The sequence below is a fragment of the Pseudorca crassidens genome, chromosome 10, assembly GCF_039906515.1.
Source record: "Pseudorca crassidens isolate mPseCra1 chromosome 10, mPseCra1.hap1, whole genome shotgun sequence".
NCBI lineage: Eukaryota > Metazoa > Chordata > Mammalia > Artiodactyla > Delphinidae > Pseudorca > Pseudorca crassidens.
In genome coordinates this window covers 43,607,754-43,627,563 of record NC_090305.1, presented here as the reverse complement: position 1 = coordinate 43,627,563, position 19,810 = coordinate 43,607,754, and the positions used below count along the sequence as shown (strand labels likewise).

The following is a 19,810-nucleotide window of genomic DNA, read 5'->3' as shown; positions in this document are numbered from 1 at the left end:
TGAGTTGTATGAGTCCTTTGCATATTTTGGATATTAACCCCTTATCACATATATAATTTGCAAATATCTTCTCCCATTCAGTAGGTGACATTGTCAATTTGTTGATGGTTTCCTTCTGTGCAAAAGCTTTTTAGTTTGATATAGTCTCATTTGTTTATTTTTGCTTTTGTTGCCCTTACTTGAGGAGACAGGTCCAAACAAATATTGCCAGGACCAGTGTCAAAGAGCTTACTGCCTTTGTTTCCTTCTAGGAGTTTTATGGTTTCAGGTCTTACATTTAAGTCTTTAATCCATTTCCAATTCATGGTGTAAGAAAGTGGTCCACTTTGATTATTTTTCATGTAGCTGTACAGTTTTCCCAATATCAGTTATTGAAGAGGCTTTCTTTTCCCCACTATATTCTTGACTCCTTAGTTGTAAATTAATTGACCATGTAAGTGTGGGTTTCTTTCTGGGCTCTTTTGTGCCAGTACCACACTGTTATGATTACCATAGCTTTCCAGTACAGTTTGAAGTCAGGGAGCATGATACCTCCAGCTTTGTTCTTCTTTCTTAAGATTGCTTCAGCTATTCGGGGTCTTTTGTGGTTCCATGTAAATTTTGTTTGTCATATATGGCCTTTCTTATGTTAAGATATGTTCCCTCTATAACCACTTTTTAGAGATAGGAACATTTGTTCATTTACATTTTTTTGTGTGTGTGTGGTACGCGGGCCTCTCACTGTTGTGGTCTCTCCGGTTGCGGAGCACAGGCTCTGGAGGTGCAGGCTCAGAGGCCATGGCTCACAGGCCCAGCCGCTCCATGGCATGTGGGATCTTCCTGGACCGGGGCACGAACCCATGTCCCCTGCATCAGCAGGCGGACTCTCAAACACTGCGCCACCAGGGAAGCCCCTTTGTTCATTTACATTTAAAGTAATTATTGATAGGTATACTTATTGCCATTTGGTTAATTGTTTTCTGGTTGTTTTTATAGTTCTTCTCTGTTTCTTCCTCTCTTGTCTCTTCCCTTTGGATTTGATGGCTTTCTTTAGTGTTATGTTTGCATTTCTTTTTATTTTCTGTGTATCTCTTACAGGTTTTTGGTTTGTATTTACCATGAAGTTCATATATAACAATGTATGTATATAGCAGTCTATTTTAAGTTGATGGTTGCTCAAGTTGGAGCACATTCAAAAAGCACTACATTTTTACTCCCCCAACCATGTTTTATGTTTTTGATGTCATATTTTACATCTTTTTATTTTGTGTATCACTTAACTATTTTAGATATTATGATTTCACTGCTTTTGTCTTTAAAATTCATACTAGCTTTATAGTCAGTTGATCTACTACCTTTACTATGTTTGCCTTTAACAGTGAGATTGTTTTTCTTTCATAATTTTCCTGTTTCTAGTGATGACCTTTTTTTTTCTATTTAAAGAAGTCCCTTTAGCATTTCTTTTAAGGTTGATTTAGTGGTGATGAACTCTGTTAGCTTTCACTTATCTGGAAACTCTTTATCTCGCCTTCATTTCTGAATGATAACCTGGCAGGGTAGAGTATTCTTGGTAGTAAGATTTTTTCCTTTCAGTACTTTGAATATATTGTGCCAGTCCTTTCTGACCTGTAAAGTTTCTCTTGTAAAAACTGATAGTATTATGGAGATCCCCTTGTGTGTAACTATTTGCTTTTCTCTTGCTGCTTTTAAGATGCTCTGTTTAATTTTTGATATCTTAATTATAATGTGTCTTTGGATTCATCTTATTTGTGACTCTTTGTGCTTCCTGGACTTGGTGTCTTTCCTTTGACAGATTAGGGAAATTTTCAGCCATTATTTTTTGAATATATTCTCTATCCATTTCTCTCTCTCTCTTCTCCTTCTGGAACCCCTATAATGCAAATGCTAGTATGCTTGATGTTGTCCCAGGGATGCCTTAAACTATCCTCATTTGTGTGTGTGTGTGTGTGTGTGTGTGTGTGTGTGTGTTTTGCTGTTCCTATTGGGTGATTTCCACTGCCTAGTCTTCCAGATCACTGATTCTTCTGCATCCTCTAATCTGCTGTTGATTCCCTCTAGTATATTTTTCACTTCAGTTATTGTATTATTCTGTTCTGATTGGTTCTTTTTTATTTTTTCTGTCTCTTTATTGAAGGTGTCACTGAGTTCAACCATTCTTCTCCAGAGTTCAATGAGCAGCTTTAAGACTGTTACTTTGAACACTTTATCTGGTAAATTGCTTATCTCCATTTCATTTAGTTCTTTTTCTGAGGTTATGTCTTCTTCTTTCACATGGAAGGTATTCCTTCATCTCTTCATTTTGCCTAAATCTCGATGTCTGTTTCTATGTATTAGGTATAACAGCTACATCTCCTGGTCTTGAAAGAGTGGTCTTATGTACAAGATGTCCCATGGGACCCAGCAGTGCAGTCCCCTCTGTTCACCAGAGCCAGGTGCTCCTGGAGTATCCCCTGTGTGGGTCACATGTGCCCTCTTGTTGTGATTGGGCTGTGATTGCTGCAGGCACCCTGGTGTGCATGGCTGGCCCCCTGGAGTAGGAGTTGCTTTGGAGGAGAGCTGGGGCAGTCTGCTGGGTATGATGGGGTGGGAGCTGCTTTAAAGGAGCTAGCCTGGGCAGGTCCTCTGGGGAATGCTGGGCTGGGACGCATGGTGTTAGCTAGGTTGATGGCGAATGACAGAAGTGGTGCCCACCCGCCCTCCCAGGCCAGCTAGGTAGAAGGAGAGTAAAAAAGAATGATGCTTGTCAGTGCTTCTGTCCCCAGAGGAAGTTCGACCAGATCGCTGTCCTTCCAGCACCTGCCATAAAATTAGTCAGTGAATCTCCTTCTCCTATGACCCAGATACTTTTTAAGCTGCTGTGTCTGTGCTGGGATTTGGAGTGAGTGTAACCCCACTGGTTTTCCAAGCCAGACATTATGGGGTTCATCTTCCCAGCGCAGGGCCTCAGGATGGGAAGCCTGACATGGGACTCACACCCCTCACTCGCCAGGGGCACCTCTCCAGCTGTGATACCCCTCCTGCTTGTGGGTCTTCACAATGCAGATGTGGGTTCTAACTAGACTGCTTTTCTGCCTCTCGATGTGTGGACTTTTCTTTTTGTTCTTAGTTGTAGAAGGTCTGTCCAGCTAGTCTTCAGGTTGTTCTCAGAGATGGTTGTTCCATATGTAGTTGTGGTTTTGTTGTGTCCATGAGAGGAGGTGAGCTCAGGATCTTTCTAATTTTGCATCTTGATCCTGGAACCCCACAGTAGTATTTTTCTATAATCAAAGTCAGCCAAACATGAAGAGGCAAGGATAATGAATGAGGGACAATGAAAACCTGTTGGTGCCTCCCAGTGGGAAGCCTTAGATTGCCAAAGTCATCTTGAATACAGTGTAAACTTTGGGGAATGAGGTAGACAAAGGCAAGGTGGAAAGACATGTTAAAAAAAAAAAAAAAGATATCCTCAAAATGGAGGAGGACAAATTTTGAGACATGGAAAAGAATTGACTTCATCTATTTTGTAACTTTCAAAGGTCAGGGAGGAGCTGTGAAAAGTCATGAAAATTTGTTCATTTTAGTCCCAGCACTGAGCTAAGTGCTTGTGAGAGCTAATTCATATAATGTAACAACCCTAGAGCTAAATTCTATTATTTTTTCCCCATGTATAAGATGGGGACACTGAGATTCCAATTTAAATACCTGGCCTGGAGTCAATCAGCACGAGATAATTGGCTAGCTGACTCCAGCATCTAAACTTTTAACTGCCTCTTCTATGCTCTTTATTAATAATGAGTGTAATCTTTGTAGCTAATAAGAATGATACTTTCAACATATGTGTTTTGTATTCATTGCATCTTTAATAATGAACAAATCACTTCTTGATATAATAGAAGAAAACATAATATGCTTCTAATATTTTGACAACTGTATGATATTAAATATCTCTACAAGTGTGTAGAAAGGTTGAAATTTTTGATTTAAAAATACCATTAGTTGATTAGATTTGTTTTAAGCACATTGAAATTATTGCATTACTTAACAGCAGATTTGATCCACGATGCTCTAATTTCAGGAGTAAAGTATTCCATTGCATGTGGAAAAGTATAGAGTGATATCCTGTCTTTTCTAAGTAATGCATCATAGACACATTTCCTTCATTATAAAGTGGTCTCTAGGAAATAGGGGCCAAACCCTTTATTCTAAATTATGCATTTCTGTTTTTAATGACTTTTTTGTTATACAACAATGATTTAATGGTTACAGAGAAGCTTCTAGAACATTTTTTCATGCCGCATTCTTTCACCACAACATTACACAGGATTTTCCATTTGACTTTCTGCTCTTCCTGAAATCCAAACTGAAATCACAGAAATGGAGGAAATATGCCCCTTTATTCTCACCAGATGAAATTATTGCTTCTGTCTTTACTTACACATGTTCACAGTTGCCTGAACTCAAAACCACACAGGCCGAAAATGAAATATAAAATAGTTTGCTTGGAAAAACATTTACCCTATGAAGTAACTGTTGCTAAATACTTTTGGATCAACAAACTGGTAACTTTCAAATGGTTTTGAATAATATTTCCACTAATGTAAAATTGGCAAAGTTTAGTCAATTTCAATGAATGTATTGGGAACCCAGGAAAATATTTTCTAGGAGAATTTTATTAACTAATATAGCTCTGAGTGATTTCAGTTCTTCTGGTGAACCTCTCTCTCAACAGTTTTTTATTCCATGCATGCTCATGGCATTATATTAGTTTTGCCAAGAATTGCTTTTATAAATCAGTTTTACATTTTGTTTTTTAATATTATATAGTTTTATATATTTTTTGCTTGGTATTTATAAAATATTTAGTAGTTCTTGGTATGGTTGGACCTAGAAGACATTATGACTTTTTTTCATATCTATGACATCTATTCATGTTTTATTAACTTATGAACACAGGCAGTAGGAAAAGGAATCTATTTTTCTCCTAATCTGAGATCCCCCCAAATACTCTCAATATCGGATATGTTGAAATAATGTAAGATTTGTGGCTATGTCCTAATGAAGACCATACTCAGAATTAGAATTATTCAGATAAAAGGTGTTAAATCAAATTCAGGAAGTGACCTGGGTGGGGGGGTGCTCTCAAGATCTGGGAAGTGAGGCCAGGGCACTGCTTGGGCATAATTTTATTTTTCCCCAGAGTGAGAATATAACCTTGCTGACAGTGGGATTGGCTGCAAAAACAGGAGTAACTAATTCCTACTAATATAGATCATGTAAGAGCATAGAAACTTGAATAGGGTTGAAACCTTAAGTAACAAAGAGTTCTGTGCAGCATGAAATTCAGCTTCTCAGGTCTGAGAAGTATCGGGGCAATTGCAGGATCACTTTAGAGATTCTTGGAGCCAAGCAACACGGCATTGACACAGCTGTAGAACCATGTATGGCCACCTTGTGTCTGATAAGATTCTACAGACAGATTTTATTTGAATTTTATTTAAATTCAGAACTTAATCATTATGGTGAGTTGGTATGAGTGTGTATTTGAATGGGAGCTGGTTCTGGGTGGTTTCATGCCAAATCATGGTCTATTGAAATGGAAGCCTTTATTTTGAACAATATTGACTTTGATTGTGTTGACGGTATGCATTTTTTGCCTTAGAAAGGATACAATTCGTTTCACTCTGTTCTCTTTATACTCGTAACTCAATTATTTACTCTCGCTTTATGTTTAGAGTGCTGATAGGGTATTCTGTGCTCATGTTTTATAATGTAACTTTAAATTTTTATATCGTTTTATGTTATTCTCTAGTTAGTATGTTTATAAAGCAACCAGAATGCTAGTCCCTTGTTGATGGGCTTTGCTCTCATACAACTTTTCTCTGCAAAGGAGGCAGTGCCATGGAGAACTAATTGAGCCAAATAGGATCAAACTGAATTCCAATTTATCATTTAAGTTTGGATCTTAAAACTAGAACTGTGTGCCATATCTTGCACCATAATTGTGGCTACCACATGGACCAGTATTGTATTAATAGTCAAGATTTGAAAATCAAAACAATGGCAGACTTTCCCTGTTGTTGAAGATACTTGATGTAGTTGCCCTGATTTATTGAGTACCACTGCTGTTCTTTGAAAGCCCTGAAGATGCAGAGAGCTTTCAAAGAAATACTGATGGTGCCCAATTTCCCTGTCATTTGAATTTCCTTTTCTGCCAAAGTCAATACATATATATATACATAAACAAATGTTATTCATTATTTCAATTGAAGTATCATCAAGAAAGGAGATAAGAAAAATGAATACGAAATAAAAATTAATTAGTACCATCTCTGTTTGTTTGGGGTGATAAATGATCATTTTGGAAAATGCAGTGAATGACAATAGAACTGCTTTCCCATTATTAAATGTGCTCATGTTATTCTCAAATTCAGACAATTAGCATTAATTTTCTCTGAATCTTGCTAGAGAACTCATACATTTGGGCTCAGCCATGTGAAAGAGTTCTCTATTTCTTTCTTTCTGTCTCTCTACAAACTGGTCTGCATATGCTCCACAATTTTATCAGCAAGGGAATCATTAGGAGAAAGATTGCCATATCTTATACAAGGAGTTAGGTTCCTGGGTGTTTCAAGGCTCAATTTGGAGGAAATTATTTAGTTTCATTAGTTTTCAGTTATGGTGGTGAGACTATGAGGGCCTTTGGAACTGTTGTACTGAATCTGAACTCCTATGATTTGACAGTCTTTTTGCATTAATCATTATAAGTAACATAAGAAAGTGTTCAAATGAAATATCCTTCTTATTTTATCACTTATGTTGGTCTGAAAGAAGAGCCAAGATTAATATCTTCATAGCTTCTTTTTTTTTAAGCCAGTATTTAAAACTTTAAATATCAGATGTATAATAATAAATCTCATAAATTTTTCTTTTCCAAAATTTGATTAATATAAGTAGTGGTTTCATGTAGTCAAGAGATATGTTTGATGATTTGCATTATTTACAAGTTAAAACTCCAATTATGGCCTATTCTTCATTAATGATACAGTCTAAATTTTTTAAATTAAAAATCTACTTTATTTCTTTTTAGGGAATCCCAGGATTTCCTGGAAACCAAGGATTAATGGGACAAAAAGTAAGTGCTAATGAAAGTTGAAAGATTTGGGCCTGGAATCTGATTATGAAAAGGGCAAAGTGGTGATGTCTCTTCACATAGAATACATTTTTTACCACATTCATGGCAACAGTTAATGGTTCAAACATGATATAATTTCAGAAGCTATTATTTTGACCTTACAATTAGTTTTTGTTGTTGTTTTATACAGATATGAATTTGGATTTACATACATGCTTTCTATTTTACTTAGTACTTTCTATCTTGTGCTCTTAGACCATACTTTTGGGAAAATTGTACTACTTACTAAACTGTATTTTTAGAAATTCTTTTAGTACAAATACTTTGGTTATAAACTTTCAGTGTTTATTCAATTACCAGTATGTTTTTGAGAGAGGATTTTGTAGAGTATACAATTCAAGATTGATGATTATTTCCTCTTAATACACTGAAATTTTTCTACTGTCATCTCCTGGCTTCCATGGTTCACTATGAAAAATCTGCTCTTGTTCTAATCATCATTCTTTTGTAAGTGACCTGTCCCTTCTTTGGGGATTCTTTTAAGATATTTTATTTGTTTTTAGTGTTCTTAAAACTCACTGTGATGTATCTAGATATGGAATTCTCTTTATTCATCCGGGTGGGAATTTAGTTTGCTTCTTGGCTCTGTAGAATTATTTCCATTATCTCTGGAAGACATGAGCGGTTAATCTCCATGCTAATTCTCTTCATCTTCTGCTCTTCCCTCTTTCTGGAATTCTAGTTAGACATATTTTATTCCTTTTAATTTTGTCCTCTACATCTCTAAATTGCTTACTTCCATATCCTAGATTCTTAAATTCTGGTTAAATTTTTTGGATATATTTTCCAGTCTATTTATTCTCCCTTTACTGTGTCTAATCTGCTGTTTAAGCCATCAATTGATTTTTTTAAAAATCTAAACAATCATATTTTTCATTTCTAGAATTTCAAATTTTAATAACATCTTTTTATTCTTTTTTTTATGGAAGTATAGTTGATTTACACCATTGTGTTAGTTTCAAGGGACAGCAAAATGATTCATTTATATATATATATATACATATATTATATATATATATATACACACATCCCTGTGCTATAACATCTTTTTATTCTTGATAGTCTAGTCTCTTGTTCTATCTTCAGTCCTAGTAGTTTTTCATGATTCCATTCTTTCATTTGTAAAGATTTCACATGTAGTTCTAAATTCTCTTTCTAGTCATTCTGACAGCTGCAGTTCATTGTTATTCCTCTTGATTCTCAGTCTTGTGGTTTTCTGCCTCTCCTGTCTTAATTGTTGATGCTGAGCTCATTGCTTCATCCTAGTTAGTGGGCATCCTGTCAGCCTAACTGGGTCATGGAGAGCCTCCTGCTGGTAACCGCGGGTACCATTTCAGTGCCCTTTGAGGGTCCTGAGCCATTGTAGGTACTAAAGGTTCCTGCCCTCTCCCCATAGCTGGCCCAGTGTTTAGTTTCTTAAAAGCTGAGCATGTCCCCTCAGACACCTTCAGCCCTCTTGTTTCCTGCTGCTCAACTTCTAGTGAGGTTTCTGCACACTTCCAAATCCTCATAATCACAATCATAACCGAGAGTATATTTTATTAAAGTGAGGGATCTTTGAAGACTTCTCCTGCTTCTCAAAGAGGATATTCTTTCCAGGGTTGTTGTTCTGGAATCAGAAAATCCCTTGGAGCATCAGGTCAGTCACAATCCCAAAATCTGAAGTCTAAATGCTATTAAAAACTGTGTCCTAATTTTTCTTAATCTTACTATCATAGCTCTTAAATTATGGTAAATAAGGAATTTTTTCACTTGATTTTTTTTCCCTCTGTTGTCTCACCTCACCAACAGTGTGTGAACTGCTAGGTCTTCCTTTGAAAGAATAAGAGTGCCGCTCCTGATTTCCTAATGAAATATTTTCCTTAATAATTCCACAGACCCTAGGCCTACGTCTTTAAGATGTTAGATTCCTGATTTTTTACCTTGCATTGCTTCGTCTTACAATATAGGAAGGAAAGGCAGACACATTGGGCTGATTGATATTGAGTTTTCATTTCATAATGCTTTCGTAGGAAATTTCTAAAGATGAATTGATACTCTACAATTTTAAACTTGATCTGTATTTGATTTTTAGGGAGAAATTGGGCCTCCAGGACCACTAGGAAAAAAAGGAGCTCCGGGGATACCTGTATGTTAATGTCATTATTATTACTGGGGTGTTTGAAATATTGTCATTATGTACCAGAGGTTCTTATTCTGAAATTCACAAAACTGGTGGGAGGATTCAGCAATGAGAATTTTGGGATCCACAAATTCCATGCATTTGTATGAAAAAGATTATGTTCATTTTTCTAGAGGAGTCTAGATTTCTTCAGATTCTCAGAAAGTTGGCTACCCAAGTAAGGATTAAGAACGCTTACTGTAGATAAACCAGAAAACAAATATTCTAGCTAAAAAAAATACTGAGTACCATGAGAAGATCTAAAACTCAATAAATATTCTTTGTTACTTTTTAGAAAATTTACAAATTTATTACAGTAATGAGGGAGAATATATTCAGAACAGGTAGTATAGGAAGATCTTAAATTAGTGAACAAGTAATTTTGGAAGTTTGGGGAGTAAAGGGACATATGAGTATGATATTAGAAATTATGATAATCCTATGGTGTATAGGACTCCATAAAAAATTTCTAAAAGTAAATTGTTAGAAGCAATGTGTATTTTAATCTATGAATCAAATTGCCTGTAATAGCTTTTTTTAAGTAAAAAAAATGGACAGTTTATGATCTTTCATTTAATTATGTAAGTTAAAAAAGCAGATATTTTAGCCAGTGAAAAGATTTGATAAGATCTTGGTGAAAGATTTGAATGGAATATTCTTCCTCTACCTCCATCATCAAGACCAAATTATTTTTTCATTGAAATATTAAATGAAACTTGATTATTTACCAGTATTTAAGTTAGCCTCCAGAAAGTGAAGACATTAACTAGAACTTCATTGAACTTCAAGAATATCTATATTTAATATTTCTAATATTTCAAACACTATGTTATGACGAGTATATTTTACATTTTATAGTTGTAATAAATCCTGAATTGATAGCAAACCATAGTAGTGATGACATGCTGTTTTCAATGTGACTATACTGAGATTCTGTTTTCTGATAATACTAATTGAATATTTTTTTGCTCATCACATTTCCTTTGCTGTGATTAAGAGAAAGCAAATGTTTTTTATATATGTAATAGTATTTAAATAGAATCTAAATTAAATTAGTTCCTTGTTGCTAGAATAGTTATCAGTGTCTTATTTTGAATTATATGGTTACTAAAAATGTGGCCATTTGTAACTTGAATAGACATTCTTACATTCAGAGAAATTATTAGATTTTAATTCTTTAAAATCATTATTCAAGAAAATAGAAAACGTAAGTAAAATTGACCAAAATAACATCTATGAAGTAATCTAATTCTTGGCCATCATGAGAAAGGAAGAAAGTAGAGTGTAGAAAAAAGAAACTTTTCTTTACATTTGTCTCTTACTAGCTCTCCAGTCATTTTTGCTATTTGTAGGTGATTTAAGCAACCAAATTACAAGGGCTTTGCCAGCCTTCATGTTATCTTGCATAGTTTTATTCTTTATTATCCTTTATTTGGATGTGTGTAGGGATGTTTCCCATATCTTGCATTATATTTTAGTGGATTGATTATGATGGTAATGTATAACTTGAAAACTGATTGAATATTTTAAAAATATTATTCTCTAAATTGCTCTTGCAATTTCCATTTAAAATGTAGGGTTTGATGGGAAGCGACGGCTCACCAGGTCAGCCTGGAGCCCCAGGATCTAAGGTAAAGAAAATTAACTTAACAAGATTGAGGGCTTTGTGCAAAATGACCATTTAGGTACTTCAGTCAAAGTTTTAACTACATTGATTTTATTTTGAATGTGGTTTGAAGTCTATGAACAAACACTTGTAGGAATGAAGTCTTAGGCAAAAACTAAGCATATAAAACACACTAACGTAAAGCAGGCCTGGTTTAAGCTGGAAAAGGTCCAAGATCCTGCATGACTCAGCACTCTTCCCTTACTGGCAGCTCAAGGGACTGAGGAATACCCAGAGCTCTATGGGGCTCTGTACCCAGCCCACCATCTAGAGTATCTGTAGTGACCACTGAGGGTAACTTTACCAACTTCCAAGTCCTCTTCTTGGTTTTTTATTTAGTGGAATGTATGTGGAATTTTTATTTGTAAAATGCCTTGTAGTGAGTTTTATCCTCCCTTGGGACTGTGGATAAGATGGCACATTATCTTAACTTTCACATTTAAAAAGTAAGGCACGCTTGACAATATATTTAGGTGTCAGGTGAGGTTATTCTTAAGCTAGAAATGGCACTCTGAGTACCATGATTCGACCGTTTTCTAGGTGTACAGAGTCATGTGTAAGAGAATTTCTTTTTATTAGAGGATCAGACCGGGTACCTTCTGGCTCAACGCAAGAAACTATTCTTGACTACTTAATAAGTAGATTCTAGGATAGCCTTCTGAAAGGAAGTGACGGAATTGCTGTTTTGGAAGCATTCAACCTTTAACTAGACCATGGAAATAGATCCTGGCATACAAAATGAGTACATGGCCTAATCTACTCTACTTTTAATTCTAAAGTACCTAGAAAGAGATAGGATAAAATGTCATTGGGAGCCCAGTGATTAGGGAAAAGTAGCTGCCCTCTCACCAGAGGTGGACCCTGTGGGTGCTTGGAACACTGTGCGTCCTAGCAGTAGTAAGTGTGCACTTGCCAAGTGGAGGTTCTCCATCATGTTGCAAGGTCATGTTGTAAGAAAAAATAGAGTAGTTGTATATTCCTTAAATAACTGGGTACAATGGACTCTCCCATGATGTTCTGGATCCTCTAATTCTTAAGAACGCAGCCTAAGATTTCGTCAGCATTTTTAATTAGCCACTTAGCATCGTTGGCTCACACTGAGCTGGAGGTCAACTAAACCTGCTAGATTTTCCATAAAAGACGTTAGAACAATGTATTTGTGGCATCCACCACTTGGGTAGGTCTGCTGTTGTGGCTGGGGAGTCAAGTGGCTGATTCTAACATCACAGTTTGTTTTTACATAAATTACTATAAAGTTTGATTTCCCTCATCTTGTCCTTCTACGATTATTTTGTTAAAAATAGATTCAAGATGTTAAAATTATACCTCTTAAATGTAATCTTTTCAGTGAAACATTTCAACTTGTTTTCATGCAGTATATTACCTCAGGTCTTAGAAAGTTTTTCTGCCAAGGGCCAGATAGGACATGTTTTAGTCTTTGAGGGCCATATAATTTCTGTTGCAGCCACTCAGCTCTGCTATTGAAATGTAAAAGCAGCCACCACGGTGTGGATGTGCCTGTGTTTCGTACAAGTTTATTTACAAAAGGAGGCATTGGGCTGACTTAGCCCACAGGCCATAGTTTACTTGCCTCTATGTTACCTTATCCCTCTGGTTTTGTCAACTAATATATTTGTGAACTATGCCTTCAGTAACAATTGATATAAGTTCAAGAGTAAGACAAAAAAAGCTGTGTTAAGCAAGGCAGGGATGAGGCTGAAATTCTGTGGTAGATCTTTAGAAAACTTCCAATTTAGATTATAATACCTCTTTGTAAAATAGCCGTTGAACCATTTATAAGTCTGTTTTACCCTATCATATTCCAGTTTTATAAAATATTATCTAAATGACATCAGGGTATATTAACATAATCAAGTCATGTAGCTTTTGGCAAGTCCTGTCACCTCTGAGTTTCAGCTTAATCATTTGTAAAATTAGAAAATTTAAGGAACCATTGTTCTATGGTATAATCATGCTTTTATGTGCTAAATGCTTTAATTAAGTCCAAATAGTATGCTCACGTGGTTCTAAACGTGAGCTGAGAATGAAAGTTGTTCCCTTTACTGATCAGTGAGCCTGACCTGGCTCTGGGTGATCATCGCCCCTCACTTCTAGGTATCATACCAACCTCTTTAATTATAGGTTTTTGCCAGACATTGATTGGGTTGTGATTTCAGGTGTCCAAGTATATTTTGAAAGCCAGAACCACCACTGACAATCTCTCCTGATGATCCAGGAGGCAGGTTGTCTTTTATAACCAATCCTCTTTTCCTATCTTACATTCTTTGCTCTGACAACTTGGTCTTGCTTTCCAAATGTCTGTTAGCAAGGACTGCACTGGAATCCTGAAAAAGAACGCAAACTAAAAGTTTTCTGATTCATGCTTCTTCCAAAAGCCACTCAAAAGTGCATTTGAGGCTAATTTTCTTTTTTCAGTTGCATACTGAAAATGAGTCATACAGAGAAAGCAAAACAGAGAAAGATGAAGATTTCCAGCCTAGAAGATGCTATTAAGATACATGGGTCTGGCTTGTGCAGCACAAAGACCTAGCTAATTAGTGCCAGTCCCTAAAGATTGGAATCTCTCTTTTTACTTCGAGCTGCCAGCATCAAACAGGCTGGTAGAAAGCTTTATAAATATGCGGACTCACTTCCCTGCTTAAAAGAGTTTTTCTTAATAAGTAGGCTTCACATATAGATTCTATATTTCAAATAATTGGAAAGTTGAAAATGCAAAAGTTGTTTAAAATGTATTCCCTTAAGTGTCTGTATCAGATATATGGTAATGACTAAATTCAAAAAATTTCAAATGGCTTTGATGCATTGACAGGGAAATAAAGGTGAACCTGGACTTCAAGGGCTGCCTGGGGCTTCTGGGCTCAAGGTAATTAATTTGTTTCGAAGCATTTGGAAATGTTTTCAAAGAAGTATGAGTTCCTCTCATTATTTGATGAGATTAACATTTGTATCCCTTAAGAAAAGATAGATGAAATGAAGGATTACCTTTTAACATAAAATTAGGGTACCTGAAAGCCAGTGGTGAATGTGGGCCAATTTCATTTCTGTTTTTTGGATATTTTATCATAGTTTAGGTAATAAAGGCATGAAATATGCTTTAGTTTGGTTTTTCTAGAACTAGTAAAATTTGGATGCTAATATGAACATCTTCTCTGGTTCAGAGAATATCACGCTCTTATGTGGCTGAATGAGTGTGTGTCTCCCCTGGTGGTGCCGTTTCTTTGTTTGCTGATTGATGGGACTTTATTTTCAGTCTGGGAGTCACAGTTGCCTTTACCAGTTTCCTCCAAACCAAATAGTTGATGTTTATTTCAATCAGATGTTCAATTCTCTTCTAGCCTTTAAAAATCTAGAGTAATATTCAACAGCTCACAGTGAGCAAAGAGAACAGAACTTAGTTTCTACAGAAGAGAGTTGTTTTTATTTAATATGACAGAGTTTGGGACTAATGGTAAAGCAAATAAAGCAAAACCAAAACTCCATGAAGCATATTCAGGAGCATGTCCTATCTCTTAAAATTTTAACCTAAATATTGTTGATACATCATCATTATATACTTTCACATTGTAAGTCTCTTTTAAAAAAGGAAATAATCCCTATGACATGATAGGGAGTAGAAAAATTGAGTTAAGATAACTTATGGACTATTCCTTGTTCTGAAAACAGCTCAAGAATTTATGTCTAAGAAAATAATATTCCATATATATAAAGTAAAAATCATAAATTTGCATATCTAACTACAAGGGTGTTCACCCCAATATTGTTTATAAAAATAAAAACTGTGAAAGTGAATGTTTAACAATAGAAATTTTATTAAATATGGTAAATCAATATAGTTGAATACTATTCTGTAATTTAAAATTTAAAAAAACATAATGGCATATAAAGAACTCAAAATATTAATATATTTTGAAGTAAATGATTATGTTTACTTAAGTTATGCATACACAGCACGTTTTAGTATCTAAGTTGTATATGTGTTTGTGAGAGGTAGAGGGAAAAGTATATAACCAAATAAAAATAGTGGGTAATGAGATTTTCAATAATTTTATTACTTCTATTTACTTACCAGTTTTGTAACAATAAAATAAGTCTTTTTAAAGGAGGATTATGAGAAAAAGCAATTTCAAGAGGATGGGAAAGTATTAATAAATACAAAGAGAGATACCTGTGTTTATTACTTTCACTGCTTTATTATTTATTGTTGACATTATAAATATAATAAAAATACCAAATGTTTATAAAATTTTAAAATATGATATGATCTCAGGATTTCTTAACTAGCAAAGATAGGAAAAAATATAAGAAGTTTTATTGGGACTTCAGTGAACTTTACTATTCTTTACTGTTTCTATAGTAATAACTCTAACACAATTTTTAACTATCAGTTTTAAATTTGAGATGTATATAGAGATAAAAACAGTGGGGTTTTTCACAAGCAGTAAGCCTGTGATCTTCATGTGAATTCTGTGTTACTTAGGGAGAACCAGGAGCAGTGGGTCTGCCAGGAGAACCAGGATACCTGGGTTTACCTGGAATTCAAGGGAAAAAGGTATGATATTTAGGACATATAATTCAATGTTAATCAGCTATTACCATGTAAGTTTTCTTTTTGTGCACATAGTGTAGAAGGGCCAATTATGCATTCAGTGATGAGCTGACCTATGTATTTGGTGTACATATAATGTGTTCAACCTCATGCTAAGAGCTGTGGCACCTTTCATGTCCCTGCATAGGTACTGTCTCCTAGATGAGGATCTTCGAAGAGACAGATCAAAAAATATAAACGTACAATTAAATAATATGTTGTAAATTCAGATTGTTCTGTGGTCAATCCAGATGTGTCAAGAACTTTTTAGGGAAAGTATTCCATGTGAGGCACTCTTACCAAAATATGAATATCACTCTTACCAAAACTGGGGCAAAAGTCTGAAACAATAAAAATTACAGCCAGAATGCTTGACCATGGCATTCCTATCTGTGAAACAATTATATTACATAATAGTTCACTTAAAATTAATTTAAGGAGTTTACAATACAAAACATATATATTCATATAAAATGTTTTGGTGAGATAAAACAGCATCACTTTGGGTTCTCTCTCTCTCCTGTTAAGTAAAGAACTCTGAGCTGTATCTATACAAATATTATTGTTGGCTTGAAGTCTTTGAGCAAGAACTGACTGCCCACCTGTCAGAGAAGTCCATGCCCCTGCAGATATATACAGTTCAGGTTAAGAGTGGATGTGTTGGCTTTTTTTCTGCAAAGGATACAAACTGTTATGTCTCCATCTTTGTATTCCTTGCTCTTTCAGTTTTTCTACCATTTCATTTTTTCTATCCCTCATGTATTATCTGCTCAGCCCCTAGATTACTGTACCTAGTGTGATCCCTTTTGCTCTGATGAACGGCAGGCAGTACTTGCTGATACAGGAATGACCCTCACAGAAGCAATTAAGTGTTAGACCATCAGTGAATATTAAGTAAACTACTGTGAATATGTTTGGATTTAGAGATTCCTTGTTCAGAAACCTGCCAGTTAAAAGAAAATCTGTATTTTATTCGCTGTAAACACAAAACTCTACTGTTTATGTTTGGATAGCATGGTAGAAAGGAAATTTGGAAAGAGCGTCCAAGTTCAACCTTGGGCAAATGCTTACCTTTCCTGATCTGTGGGTACATTATAAGAACAAAGACACTGAACTAGTTGGTTTCAAACATCTCTTCTAGCTGAGAAATTCCAGGAAACAATATTATGGAATATGAATTTCCCCCCAAAAGTTAATTTTTGAAGCGTATGTTTTCTAAAATACTTTTTCAACATTGTTTTATTTCATTTTTTCCTATAAATTTGTGGGCATTATTAGCTTAATAGTAGAAGACTTTTCAGTTTGATTTCATAAAACGAGATTTGTCAAAATATAGTCCTCTCTTTGTTTAACTTCAGATTGTGATCAATATAGAAAAGTTTTCTTCTTCCTTATAAAATAGAAATTGTAGTTAATTTTCTTTTGAATGTAAGAGCACAAGAAAGTATTCATTTAGAACATCATCTTGACATAATGTGTTTTTACTCTCTTCTCAAATATCATGTTGGAGTCAACTTTTGTTTATAAGGCACTTGTCGAATTTGCATGAGACCATATATTTTTCTTGGCAGAAGAAAAGCATGTTTATTTGAAAGGATACAGAATATATGACATTATGATACATATTAGATGGCCTTTTTGCAGGGGGACAAAGGAAATCAAGGCGAAAAGGGCATTCAGGTATGTTACTGGCTTATTTTATTTTTTTGGCTTGGCAAAAAAACTCAGGGCTTCATTCTTTTTAATTCTTACATGGCTTTTCCAGCTCCTTCCTGTTTTACCGTCAATATCTGTTAAATCCCAGCTTTCTCATTTTACTAAATTTCTCAAAACGCATCAAATCTAACTTTAACATTTGTCACTACACCACTATTGTAGGAAACTTGGGAACCAAGCGATTCAACAAAATAACATACGGATTTTATCACATGCTTGTAATATATATTTATTTACATATTTTATGGTGTGTTGGTTTCCACAAATGATTTGACATGGCTTATGGCATAAATAAATTTGATAAGAAACTGTTAACACTGTATATAAAACATATTCAAACTAATAAACAGAAGGAGAGTTATACCAGAAAATTAGATCAGGCTGAGGAAATCTAGGGAGATTTAGAAGGACGTTTGGTTTTGGGTGGCTTAGCAACAAAGGCAAAGAGGAGAACTGTGCTACAGCTTTGGGAGATAAGGACAGTTTCACCTCAGTCCGAGTGGCCCTCAGATGGTTTTTTCATTAACTGAAGCCTGACCCGTGAGTAGGACGCCGCTGGCTGAATCAGTGACACTGATCAGGAATAAACTATATCTGTTGGTCTTTCAGTCTTTTAAGTTCTAGAAATGTAAGACTTTTCCAATCATCAATTACAAATCAAGTGTCCAGACAGTACTTTAATGATGTTTTTAAGATTACAAAGCTCAGCTATAGGGGCTTCCCTGATGGTCCAGTGGTTAAGAATCTGTGCTCCCAATGCAGGGAGCACAGGTTTTATCCCTGGTCGGGAACTAAGATCCCCACATGCTGTGCGGTGTGGCCAAAAAAAAAAAAAAAAAGTTCAGCTATAGTGGCTGAGTCTTGCTACGTAAAACACTTTGCAAAATTCGCAGAACTTTGAAAGCTCCAGAATATCTGGTGGCATAAAAGGAAATTTCAAATTTAGGTAATAATAGCATCAAAATCTGCTAAGGTCACAGTCTGAACACTGTTTCAGACAATGAAACTTGAACTAAGCCCCTTCCCCCCAGCCCACTGTCCTGACCATTTCTTGTCATGGGTCCTGGGTGACTGTAATATCCTAACTGGTCTCCTTGAGTTCAGTCTACCCCTTCCCCCCACACTTTTACCAGCATCAGTAACTAAGTTACACAACTGCTTAGGAGTCCTTCAGTGATGCTCCACACACATTTCAAGATAAAATCCAGCCCATAAAGTGCCTCCTTGTTGGACTGAATCTTCTTTAGTCTTATCTCTTTGCCAGTCTACCCACTATTATCTGCTCCTGCCCTGCTGCTTTAGCTGGAAGAAATTATACACCTCTGTCCTGTGTCTTCTCTCCCTGCCACACCCCCGTCTTCTCGAGTTGGGTACCACTTACACATCCCTGAGGGCTGCACTCAAGGTGGAGTCATTTTTCCTACCCTCTTTATCAGATGCCCCACCGTATGTCCCAGTAGTATCCATTCCAGATATATAATTATACACTGCATCCTTATCGACAGTATTTTCATTATTCTTTTTTTAATAGAATTCCAATAGAATTTAGTTGTATATATTTTTATTGATATAATTAACATATAACATTGTATAAATTTAAGGTATACAGGGCACAATGTTAATATATAATAATGTATAAGTTTAAGGTGTACAAGGTGTAAGTTTAAGGTGTACGAGTTTAAGGTGTACAAGTTTAAGGTGATATAATTAACATATACCATTGTGTAAGTTTAAGGTGTACAAGGTGCAATTTATATATTGCAATATGATTACTACTGTAAGGTTAGCTAACACCTTTATCATGTCACGTTAGTTTGTTTATGTGTTGAGAACAGTTAAGGTTTAGTATCTTAGCACTTTGAAATTTAGAATTTAACTGCTTATTAAAGAGATTAATTGCTTAGCTTTTGCACCACACAGTAAGCAACTTGAAGGCAACATGGGGACACTGCAACAGTGTCCCTACAGCAAATAGGGCCCCTGGGAATTCATTGATGTAAGTAGTAAATGAAAAAACCTCTATGCAGGAGTGATTTACAATTTCAGTCACTAGATCTTTAATTGATTGTGTATCTAGGTGTATGTTTTGCTAGAAACTGCTAATTATCCTGTTCAACATAAGGAGGAAATAGTAGAGTTTCAGGGTCTGGCCCAATGTCTTATACAAGGAGGATGTCCCAAAATATTAATTGAATGGACAAATGTGTTTATATCTTTAGTTTTTCTCTATTTGTCCTAATTTAAAGATTTTCATTCAAAATGTATTTTACAGTATATTTTTAGTTTAAAAATGTCCTTCAAGTGATCTTCTTGCCCTCCATGTGTATAATCAACACTGAACATGAATAATGTCATTGAAATTAAGAAAATGACCACAGCCACTGGATTTTTAAATTATTTTCATGCTGTGAACACGGACTCAGCAGAACATCCTCAACTGTCTAACATTATTTACATGTTCCCCAAAGTCAGTAGTTCGTTCCTTGTCTT

The 19,810-nt window shown here is 35.3% G+C and overlaps 1 protein-coding gene across 3 annotated transcripts in view; it reads left to right on the top strand.

The window, feature by feature from the left end:
* COL21A1 (collagen type XXI alpha 1 chain) overlaps positions 1–19,810 on the top strand; it is a 185,782-nt gene that overhangs the window by 158,041 nt on the left and 7,931 nt on the right. For all 3 annotated transcript variants that reach the window (XM_067753473.1, XM_067753472.1, XM_067753470.1), the window contains 6 exons: positions 7,067–7,111; positions 9,246–9,299; positions 10,910–10,963; positions 13,829–13,882; positions 15,497–15,568; positions 17,249–17,284. In XM_067753473.1, coding sequence (XP_067609574.1) covers positions 7,067–7,111; positions 9,246–9,299; positions 10,910–10,963; positions 13,829–13,882; positions 15,497–15,568; positions 17,249–17,284 — 315 coding nt within the window. The remainder of the gene's footprint in view (positions 1–7,066; positions 7,112–9,245; positions 9,300–10,909; positions 10,964–13,828; positions 13,883–15,496; positions 15,569–17,248; positions 17,285–19,810) is intronic.